The sequence below is a fragment of the Myxocyprinus asiaticus genome, chromosome 1 (assembly GCF_019703515.2).
Source record: "Myxocyprinus asiaticus isolate MX2 ecotype Aquarium Trade chromosome 1, UBuf_Myxa_2, whole genome shotgun sequence".
In the NCBI taxonomy this organism is placed as follows: Eukaryota; Metazoa; Chordata; class Actinopteri; order Cypriniformes; family Catostomidae; genus Myxocyprinus; species Myxocyprinus asiaticus.
This window is the reverse complement of record NC_059344.1, coordinates 23,480,262-23,492,582: the sequence shown is the minus strand read 5'-3', so window position 1 is coordinate 23,492,582 and position 12,321 is coordinate 23,480,262. Positions and strand designations below refer to the sequence as shown.

At 40.8% G+C, this 12,321-nt stretch overlaps 1 protein-coding gene across 3 annotated transcripts in view; it reads left to right on the top strand.

Annotated features, from left to right (window-relative positions):
• Positions 1-12,321, top strand: part of LOC127454638 (dysferlin-like) — a 139,517-nt gene that overhangs the window by 93,911 nt on the left and 33,285 nt on the right. For all 3 annotated transcript variants that reach the window (XM_051722074.1, XM_051722152.1, XM_051722023.1), the window contains exon 41: positions 594-692. In XM_051722074.1, the coding sequence (XP_051578034.1) occupies positions 594-692 (99 nt within the window). The remainder of the gene's footprint in view (positions 1-593; positions 693-12,321) is intronic.

The window sequence follows — 12,321 nt, the reverse complement described above, 5'->3', positions numbered from 1 at the left end:
GGAGAAGGTGGTGTTGGCTGAGGTTTAAACTGCCTGATTTGTGCCATCTTTGAAAAATTCCCACACTTTCCATCTGGAATGAGTGAGCGTTGTGCAGACTTACAGTATCAGTGGAGATGTACCAGGAAAGACAATTGCCAAAGACAATTTTAAAGCTCATTCTCGTTTCGGTTGATATGCTCACTATTACCAACTTTACAGCAGATGTATGATTTATCAGTCACTTATGGAAAAGATTAAGTTATGTTTGGTCTGTGGATGGTGTCACTGTCATTTGTACATGCTATTTCAAATATTTTGACCACTGAGGGAATTTTCCCTTGAAACTTTTTTCCCTTTAGCTTTTCAAACCTAATCTTGTCTTATTGTTTGTATTGAATTTGTGGGACATGTTTAGATGGGGCAGTGGGTAAGTTGAGTCTTTTCAATGCTTTCAAAATAAATGCTCATGATCATAAAATTTACATTTTTGGAATAATTTCATTCAGCAAAGGTCTATTAAATTGGAACTAATGTTCAGGGATGTGGTGTCAGATACTGAACAGACCTTCCTTGCTGGAGTCTTATTTCTCGATTCTTTCTTCTGTCTACAGCAGGATGAATTTATGGACTGGTGGAGCAAGTTTTATGCCTCTACAGGTGAGAGGAACAAGTGTGGAAGTTATCTGGAGAAAGGGTTCGATACACTGCAGGTAAAGCCAGCCTTCACTTAAACAGCAGACTCCATTACAGTCTTCAAAAAGTCACTAAAAACACTTTTTGATTAACTAACTAGCCTCTTGCACTTACAACTCTTGTGGAAATTTGGTATGGTAGCACTACTTGTGTTGTAGGGCTGCAATAGTACACAAAATTCATGGTGTAGTATGTACCCCGGTTTAGGGGCACGGTTTGGTACGATTTCAGTACAGCAGAGAGAACAAAGAATCTGTCTTGAAATTATTTATTTTATTAACAAAATGGCCGCAACAATTCTGAATGTGAAGGCACTCATTTGCATATGATTGCACTATGTGTATGATTCCTCCAACTGAATTACAAACATAACTAAAGAGAATTTACTCTGTATATTGTATAAATAAATTATAATTAAAAGGCTGCATCATACTAATTGTAAGAAATTAGATGCACATATTCTATTTGCTTTGCCATTCAGCCCATCATCAATTTTTAAGATTAAATTAAATTAGAAGTATTTATTGCTGCAGATACGCCAATTAAATTAAAATTGGCGTATCTGCAGCAATAAATACTTCTGTGATGTGGTTATTGTCTTAACTCAGTCTGAATCTGCAAAGAGAGACTGCTTGAATTCCGTGGCAAGACTGACATGACGTTAGACAGAATGAGCTAACTAGCTGGGATACAGATTTGATAGCAAGCAGCTGATGCATTTCGTGTTCTCTTAAACCTTGGTTTTGTGCTGCCTTTTTTTAAAAAAAAAAAAAAAGTATTTATGGTTGTTTCTTCAAATTTGGGCAATTTCATGTCCCAGGGGATTTCTTTCTTTTTTTGTGTGTGTGTTATATGAAGGTCTCATTCATTTTTACCAGGCCTTCATCAAATATTTTTGGTACTTTTCAAATGCTTTTATATAGATATTATAGATTCACCCTTGTACCTGACCTTCATTTTCATTATATAAATACAAATTATTATTATTATGTTTAAAACTATGATAATCTAAACAAAGAGTGAAATAAACAGAAACAATCTAAATATTTATTGTGTGATAATTATTTCTATCAATTAAAAAAAAATAAAAAAAAATAGATGATTATAACACAGTTATGCCATCATTTATATCACACCAGTTTTGCCCATAATTAAGTTTTTTCAAAAGTTAGCGTCAAGTGCAATTTAATTCTGAGTTTTTCTCCGGTCATTCCACCGTCTGCATCCTATTATATAGTCCATTCCCTCAAGCACCAGCAGTATAAACAAACCCGGCACATTCATAAGAAGTTGGTCATGTAAATGGACTGTATGCAATGAACTAGAAGTGTGCAAAAGGCCCTCAGTAAATTGAGTATGTACACTGTTATTCAAGTGTGTTACCAACAATGGCCTGCAGGGGGGAGTCAAGCTCAAGTAAAGTTTAATGCAAGTATTGCATCAGCACCACAGGTGTGTTGAATCAGAAACAAAATGGCAGAACCACATGTTGAGTACAGACTGCTTTTTATTTGTTCCTGAGTTCCCAGCCTTTTCAAGTGGCTCCTGAGTGGGTTTTCAATGAGTGTGCATCAGTGACACAATGTAAGTGTATATTTAACACAATTTGTGATCTAGGAAGTTAAAGTATGTTTAATAAATTAAGTGAAATTAGCTTCAGTAGCATTCCAAGTTGTTACTGAAAGCTATTTGAAGACATTATTTGTTCTATATTTTGCATAGTTTTAAAGTACAAGTGAATAATTGTGTGACTATTGAGATAATTGAAGTAATAGAGTAAATAACCTTACTGGGAATTTTGTTGTATTGTAACAAACTAAGCAATTTAATAATTCAGCCTTATATGTATATTGTTGTCATATTTAGTAGTGCTGTAGCATATTCCTGTTTAGTAATTATTCTTTTATTGTATTTCTTTAATTTAGAACCACACTAGCATGCTTATACAAATATTCCCACCCACTGTCAAGTGTTTTGGAACCTATATCTGTAAAGATCTGTATGCCATACTGTGCTGATTGCCATTGAACCAAGTAAATGTCTTTTAAATTGATACTGTCTTCCTAAGTCTTGATTGACATCCTGTAGCAAATGCTATATACTGTAACCAGACACATTATCAATCTAACACTTCCAAACAAATGGTCCTTCGAGCCGGATAGTGATTTGCTACAGTGACAGTATGGTTGATGAGCATCAGAGAGGATCTGTCCCAGAGTGTACAGCCAAAATGCCAGATATGTCATCCTGCCTACTATGATGACTTTCAAGTGGACTATGCTGGTTATAGGCAGATAAGTGAGCATCCTCAGCACATAAGCACAGCGTGGTATGAGCAAAGACAAGAGGAGGAAGGTGCATTACAGATGGCACATCATTATTCATGCAGAGGCTCAAACCCCTCATCAGTTGGCAGTCAAGATAATAGAGCTGTTTCACCTCAACTAACTGATGTCCAGTACAGAGAGAGAGATTGCCATCAGAGTCAACTTAATACCCCCACCTTCCAGAACCACAGGCACAGGCCTTCCCTGCCCACCAGTATCAAGCTACTTCCTTCAAATTACCTGAGGTTCCCTGTCAAGTTGTTTGGCAAACAACTAAGTCTATGCCTGCCCCAAATAGTATGCCCAAAGGTCGAATATGTACCAGTGTGTACCTACCTAATATGGTGGAACTGCCTCGATTGACTCACATGTCACCCTTTCATATGTGGTTTCCCCTCTCCCTTATTCACCTCCATCATACCTGGTGGTGTGGGTTGTGCTGCTGATACTCCTAGCTACCCACCTTATCCGCAGAGAGCTCACCATACTGAACCTCATAGTGCTACTGACATGATGAACCTTATTGACAAGATGATGGGTCATTTACAGATTATGAAAGATGAGGTCACCTCAAAGCATGCAACTCCTAGTAGACGTTTACCCAGTCATGTTCCACTCCACCAGAGGGAGCCACCTCCTGGGTGGTATGAATATTTTGACGCATAGTGGTATTCAAACAAACCCCTGTATGTTGCTGAGCAATCATATGGGCCATCAGAAGTACCTTAAAGATCCCATGAGCCTGAATCTAGACCTAAGAGGAACGTGTACTTCTCCCCAGTGCCACCATCTGCACAAAGACCAGGGCCTTTCTGGTTAGAGTGCCCTTAAGTTCAGCCCCAAGTGCCAGCTGCAGATTGCAGAGGTCCTAAGCCCAGCATTCCTAACCTTGAACATTAGGACCCAAGTGAGTTTGCACGTCTGAAGCTCGCACTACAGAATCTGTTACCTGAGGATGGGTCAGAGTTGTTTAAGTACCAAATATTGGTGGATCATCTGCAGCTTGAAGAAGCTAGACTGATTGCAGACTAATTTCTCAACTCTTCATATCCTTACACTGACACAATGGAACCACTGATGGAGAAATTCTGTAAGCCTCACCAACTTGCACTAAGATTGCCAGTGTGATGGATGCACCAGATGTCTGTTCAGGGGCCCCTGAAGCCTTTGAAAGGTTTGCATTACAAGTTCAAGCTCTTGTGGGGCTGTTGAAATCCTTTAGACAAGATGGGGATGCTGAATTGAGGTGTGGTTCTCATTTTGCTCGCCTGCTGACAAAATTGCCATCTGAGACAAATGCTGTAGAATAATGCCTCAACGTTCACACTTCATGAGTTTTCCAAATGGTTGCAGTCTGAATCATGCAGTCAGAGTTCCAACAAATTATGGAGAACATTCAGTTGAAGGGGTGGCCAAAGCAAAGGATTGAGAAATGGAGAGCTCAAAGGCCAAGACCAGCTACTGTCCTGCATAGAGTGGGAAATCCCTCCACAAGCACACCTCCCTCTCCAGCTAAAACTTCCACTCCAGCTGAGAACCAAGTGAAATGCAAAGCTTATTGTCCCTACTGTGAGAATACAGACCATTTTCTCAGTCAGTGCCTTAACATTCAGCAGCTCACAACTGAACAGATGAAACATAACTAACAAGCGCTGTTGGAAGTGTGGAAGGTCACATCTAGCTGCACAGTGCAATCTGAAGAAGCCTTGCAGCAAATGTAAAGGTAAACTTTTGCTAATACTTCATGACATTAACCACAAGGTAGCCAAAGACACCTCACTAGTTCCAGGTTCTACTGCAGAAACCTTATACATAGACAAACCTGGGACAAATAGCCGTGTCTTGTTAAAAGTAGTCAAAGTCCTTCTGAGAAATAAGAACCAGACCTTGGACACATACACAGTACTTGACGATGGATCTGAGTGCACCATCATGTTATTCACTGCAGCTAAGAATCTGGGTCTGAAAGGCGAGGAGAAATTGTCACTCAGAAACATACAACAGAATGTGTCAATACTGCGAGGTTCTACCTTTTCATTCTGTATATCTCCTGTGGCACAACCCCAGAAGACTTTCCATATTAAGCATGCCTTTACAGCTGAACAACTGGGCTTGGCACAACAATCATACCTGGTGGAGGCACTTATGGACAAGTACAAGCACCTGAAGGGTCTTCCTTTGTAGCCCTTTGAGAAGATTCACCCACTCCTGCTGATAGGTGCTGACCAGCCTAATTTAATAAACCCAATCGAACCAGTTTGTCTTGAACCCCCTGGCGGGCCAGCCACCATCAAGACCAGACTTGGTTGGACACTCCTGGGCCCAGCTAAACTCCTGCTGAATCCCCTCCATCCTCAGCAGGTCCTTTATACCTCACTGTCAAACCAGCAGGCAGAGCTGATGAGAAATGTAGCAACGCTGTGGGAAATGGACACCCTTCCCTTACCATAATGAGAAACTAGCCACCCGCTCCAGAGAGGATCAGGAGGCCCTTGAACTTCCAGGAAAAGGAACCATCACGGTTGACATTAACGGTGTCCAGAGGTATACTACCCCTATGTTGCGCAAATCAGGCATGGCTTGCCTAAATGCCTCCAAAGAAGCAGTAATGCCAAACCTTAGAAGAACTGAGAAGCCTCTCTTAAAAGATCCTAAGTGTTCAGCTGCTTACTCAGAAACTAGTTGAAGCAGGATATGTTGCCAAGCTGAACCCAGACAAAGTGGCACAGAGCAAAGACAGTTGGTTCATTCCACATCGTATGATCACCCATAATTATAAAAATCGACTGGTTTTTAACTGCTCCTTCCAGTATAAAGGAATGAACTTGAATGAATCACTGCTACCTGGTCCTCCACTGAGTCCATCCCTCCTGGGAGTCCTGCTAAGATTCAGAGAGCATTCTGTTGCTGAGAGAATGAGGAACTTGAGGAAATGGACAAGCCTATCCTAGCCAATCCATCTGGAGGGATATGAAACATGACATAGATGCAGATGTGTTGTGCCCGTGTTGTGCTGCTTACGCATTGCAGAAGCGTGTCCTTAACCAACATAACCATACCTCCAATCTGCCATACATAGAAATTTCTATGTTGACTACTGCCTTCAGAGTTTGACATCAGCTGAGGAAGCAAGAAAGCTAGTTGATTGGCTAAGACAGTGATTCTCTACCATTTTGACTTCAAGGACCCCCATTGTCTGAAAAAATATATGAAGGCCCCCTCATATAGGGTATTAGATTTTTATAAGATATATCTATTATAAGATATTTCCTTAAAACTTGTGATTCCAGTAATGTTTAGAACCATATATTCTTCATAAAAAGCAAGCTGTTGAAGGGAGTTATTAAATTTTTTAGCATTTTCAGGAAGTTGAATTATAATAATTATATAAAAATTATAATAAGCTATCATATCATATTTTAAATAATTTGAAGAGATCTTGAGGCCCTCCGGTGGGTCCCGACCCCCTGGCTGAGAACCACTGGTCTAAGAGAACTGTTAGCTAGTGGAGGATTCGAAATCCGACTGTGGGCCTCAAATCAGTTTGTTACATACCAAAGGAAGCCCAATCGACCAGTACTGAACACTGGCTGTCACATAAAGAAACAGAAGCACCTGAAACCACCTTATGTCTTCATTGGCACTGCCCCAGCGATACTCTCAGATACAAACATTGTCCTTTAGATTACGGAATGCCAACAATGTGCAATTTATATTGGGTCCTTACCAGTCAATATGACCCACTAGGATTCATCCTCCCTAACACTATCAGAGCAAAGACCCTAATCCAACAACTGTGTGCTAAGCCTAGTGAATGAGATGACCCTCTGTTCCCTGATGAACTTCTGCAGACCTGATTTAAGTGGGAAGATTAATTCAAATCCCTTCCTGCCATCACCTTTCCCAGGTGTTATGTGACACAGGATATGAATAATGATTCTGTTGCAAGGGAAAGCCATGCATTTTTGTTGTATGTTGAGACATCCAGGCCCAGAGAGAGTCCTGGCTGAGATCAGAAGGAAGTCCTGGATTCATCGTGGAGGAGAGGCCACACGCCATCACCAGTTCCAATGCACAGACTGTCGCAAATGGAGAGCCAAACCAGAAACCTCACAAATATCTAATCTACCAGTTGTGTGGATTGTTATTTAATCCCACATTTTACTCTGCAGGAGTGGATTGCTTTGGCCCCTTCTCTGTAAAGATTGGACGGAGAATACAGAAAAGATGGGGAATAATATGGAAGTGTCTAACAACCAGATGTGTCCACTTAGATGTGCTCTCAAGGACTGATACTTATTCCTTTCTCATGGGACTCAGAAGATTTGTGGCTCGCAGAAGAACTCCCTTTGAACTATGGTATGATCACGGGACCAACTTTAAAGTGGGAGAAAAGGAGCTGAATGAGGCATTCAAAACTATGTCCCCTGAGTTCAAACAGCAGTTAGAAAAACAGAAAATACACTTCCACTTCAATCCATCTGGGGCTCCCCATTTCAGGGGAGCATGGGAACATGAAATTTGATCAGTTAAACAGCTTTGTATGCTTCTATTGGTGCCCAGTCTGTCACAGAGGAAGTCCATAGGACAGTACTGACTGAGCTCTTGGTAATACTGAATTCCAAACCCCTTGGCTACATATCATCAGATGTCTCAGACATAGATCCTGTTACTCCAAATCACCTTCTCATGGGGTGGCTAGATGGCTCTCTCCCACAAGTGGTATACCCTCCGAGCAAGATGACAAGTTGGAAATGCTGGAGGTACTGTCAGGTCCTCACAAATCTATTCTGGTTTTCCTTCATGAAGCACTACCTGCCAAGTTTACAGACTCGATCAAAGTTGCAGGGAGAGGTAGAGGACATTGCCATTGGCAAAGCCGTTTTGCTGGTGGATCCTCAGTTACCTAGAGCCCTTTAGTCAATTGGAAGGGTTACCAAAGTTATACCAAGTGCAGACAGGTGTATCAGAACTGCAGAAGTACTAAACAAAGACCGAACCTATACCAGGCTAGTTGTGAGGATGATTGTACTTCCCTCAGTCCCAAATGATACAGTCACTCCATAACTGTGGGCCTTTATCAGGGACAAATTTGGTGCCTAAATTTGGGGGCGGCTGTGCAATAGGCCTATAGTAAATTGAGTATGTACATAGTTACTCAAGTGTGTTACAAACTATGGCCAGCGGGGTGTGGGTGTCACGCTCAGAAATCGGGAACAAAATGGCAGAACCACATGTTGCGTACAGACTACTTTTAAATTGTTTCTGGGTTCCTAGCCTTTTCAAGTGATTCCTGAGTGGGTTTTCAATGAGTGTGCTTCAGTGACACAATGTAAGTGTATATTTATAATCTAGGAAGTTAAAGTTTGTTTAATAAATTAAGTGGAGTTAGCTTCATTAGCATACCAAGTTGTTACTGAAAGCTTTTTGAAGACATTATTTGTTCTATATTTTGCTTAGTTTTAAAGTATAAGTGAATATTTGTGTGACTTGAGATAATTGAAGTAATAGAGTGAATAACCTAATGGGAATATTGTTATATTCTTTATCTTGCTGCACTGTAACAAACTAAGCAATTCTAATATTTTAGAACCACATTTGCATGCTTATACAAATATTCCCACCCACTGCCAAGTGTATTGGAACCTGTATCTGTAAAGATTTGTATGCTAGAGATGCACCGATCGACCGGCCAGGGACCAGAATCAGCCAATTTTCCGCATGCTCGTCCAGTATCACGTCTTTCCAATTCCGAGCCAGTCCATTTTGATGCTAGCGGCGTAGGCAATAACGTCACAGCCACGCTCACTCTCACAGCTGCATGTAAACATGTCGTTGGCGTGGAAGTTCTTCACTGTGAGTGAAGAAGACACAAAGTTCGCAATTTGTAATAATTATAAGGCTAAAGTAAACTGTGGGGGAACCACCACGAAAACGTTTGGAACAACAAACCTAATTAGACACTTAAAACGCCATCACCCAGCTGAACATGCCCAGTTTGAAGCAGCTAAAAAAGGGAAAGCGGCTAAAGCTAGCCAGAGCGCAGAGCCAGCCACAAGTCAGCAGCCTCTCCTCTCTTTCCTTGGTATGAGCAACGAAAAGACCAAAGCAATTACGAGGAAAATTATGTAATTCTTGGCCCTGGATGACCAGCCATTCTCCATAGTTGATGACAGAGGCTTCAGAAATCTGATACATTTCCTCAGCCCAAAATACACAATACAGAGTAGGCGGTACTTTTCTGACGTCGCATTGCCCAGGTTGTTTAATCTCGTGTCATGTCACACACGCAGCCTGTTACAAGCCGATCCCGAAGCAGCAATCAGTTTTACAACTGATATTTGGACATCTAACGTAAGCTTAATGTCAATGTTGAGTCTGACTGCTCACTGGGTGGACAAAGATTTCCAGTGACAACAACTACTTCTGCACTGTCAAGAAATGACGGGGTCCCATACTGCTGCCAACCAAGCAGCAAAATTTGACACGATGTTGCAGCGGTTGGGTTTGGACAAGCGTTCATGTCGTGCTTCGAGACAATGCAAGAAATATAAAAAAAGCACTTGACGAAGGCAACATGGCAAGTTTGCTCTGCATGGCACATACATTGCAGCTGGTTGTGAATGAAGGTCTGCTGTCCCAGCGAAGCATCACTGATGTGGTGGCAATTGCCAGGAAGATTGTCGGACAAACACTCAACCCTCGCCTATTCGTGACTTCATGACACTCAGGCACAGTTGGGTCAGCCCAGTAAAAGACTGCAGCAAGATGTTTCGACCAGATGGAACAGCACATACTATATGCTGCAATCGCTGGTGGAGCAGAGAACGTGCTTTGGGAGCATATCCTGCGGAACACGAGCTGCCAGCCACACTCAACATAGATCAGTGGGGGCTTATTGAGAACGTCATGAGCCTGCTCGCACCTTTTGAGGAACTCGCAAAGGAAATTAGCTCCTCGACAGCAACAGCTGCAGACGTCATTCCAGCCATCACTGCACTTAAACAGCTTTTGAGAAGGGCAGACACAGACCGTGGAGTGGGCACTGCAAAAACCACACTGCTGGAGGTGGTTCAGAGACGGTTCAGCAACATTGAAAAGGAGCCACTGTATACTTTGGCCACTGTTATTGATCTCAGGTAGGTTATATAGCCAACTGTTACTATATAATGTAAACATGATGATGATGATGATTATTATTAGCAATATTTCTGCTACTAACATCTACTGCTACTACTTACTACTACTACTACTACTACTACTACTACTACTAATAATAATAAAACAATATAATTATTGCCAATAATAACAATTGTCATCATGTTAACGTGAGTGTAGCCTAGAGTATAAAACAAATTGGATGAACATAGCAATATAGCTATAGGTTAATTGTTATGCTTTGTTTTCCTAGCTATATTTGAAACACAATTATTTGAGTCAAATGATTGTGTTTCAAATATAGCTAGGAAAAAACAGCGATTCTTGTACCTTTTGCATAAACAAAGACAAGAAGGATTGGTCAGATTTGACCCCTCATCTATGCAGGTACAGAGCTACCTCTCCGAGTTGCCCAGCAGCAGAAGCAAAAACGCATTGACCTACTGGAGGATCAACAAAGATAGTTTCCCTGCGCTTGCTTCACTTGCCCGAGTCTACCTCTCTGCTCCATGTACAAGCTTTGAAAGTGAGCGCTTGTTTAGCTTGGCTGGACATGTGATAGATGAAAGGAGAAACTGATTATCAGGTGACAAGGCAGAGAAGCTTCTGTTTGTGAAGAACAACTTGCCATTAATGCTCAAGTAATAGCATTTTGCCTATACATATGTTGGCAACAAAGAAAAGGTGCCTTATTTAATTATTATCCACTGCACCTATTATTATTTGGAAGAGTATTGTACACTTCAGTTTTGTTCATAGGCTTGTAATCTTTGGACTTTTGTGAGATGAGTAAAAAAGAGAAAAAGGTCAATTTATAAACATAGTGGAAAATGACATCTGTTTTGTTATATAAAGCAACTAATTTTCGGTTAATTGTTATTTCTACCTCTTTCCAGTCACAGCACTTTATTTTGAGAGTCGTTTAAGTGAGAGAAGATCCTGTAACTTTGTGCAGTTTGGGGGAAATTGTAATGTTTAATTTCTTTTATTATGAAAACTTTTGCATTGAAGAAAAGTAGATTTTTGTTTGTATATGCTGTCAATTATAGTTCTTAGAAAGAAAATCGGAATCGGCAAAAATCGGTATTGGCAGGTCACACTTGCAAAAAAAATCGGAAATCGGAATCGGCCAAGAAAATTGGAATCAGTACATCTCTGCTGTATGCCATACTGTGCTGATTGCCATTGAACCAAGTAAAATCTTTCAACTTGAATCAAGCCATGTACAAGGTTATCCTGGAAGAAAACTTGCTTCTTTCTGCTCTGACAATGTTCCTCAACTCTGAGGATTGGCTTTTCCAGCAGGACAATGCTCCATGTCACACAGCCAGGTCAGTCAAGGTGCTGATGGAGGACCACCGGATCAAGACCCTGTCATGGCCAGCCCAACCTCCAGACCTGAACCCTATTGAAAACCTCTGGAATGTGATCAGGAGGAAGATGGATGGTCACAAGCCATCAAACAAAGCAGAGCTGCTTGAATTTTTGCACCAGGAGTGGCATAAAGTCATCCAACAGCAATGTGAAGGACTGGTAGAGAGCATACCAAGATGCATGAAAGCTGTGATTGAAAATCAGGGTTATTCCACCAAATATTGATTTCTGAACTCTAAGTTAAACAATAGTATTGTGTTGTTTAAAAATGAATATGAACTTGAAATATGGTCTGAAAACACTGCATCTTTTTTGTTATTTTGACCAGTTGTCATTTTCTGCAAATAAATGACAATATTTTTCTTTGGAATTTGGGAGAAATGTTGTCAGTACTTTGTAGAATAAAACAAAAATGTTCATTTTACTCAAACACATAGCTATAAATGGTAAATCCAGAGAAACTGATAATTTTGCAGTGGTCTCTTAATTTCTTTCCAGAGCTCTGTGTGTGTGTGTGTGTGTGTGTGTGTGTGTGTGTGTGTGTGTGTGTGTGTGTGTGTGTATATATATACACATACACACACACACACACACACACACACTGTGCATATTTATAATCGTGTGTACGACGTTAGCCTTTGCAAGACAAAGTCAGCAAATTTGTTCACCACAGAAACATGTACCATAGCAGCCCTATAGTGTTGTGTTCTCTCCTTGCTTCTGCTTGTATTTTTCTCATTTGTGGATAAATTAGTCTGCTAAATTAAAACATTTTATGTAAAAATGT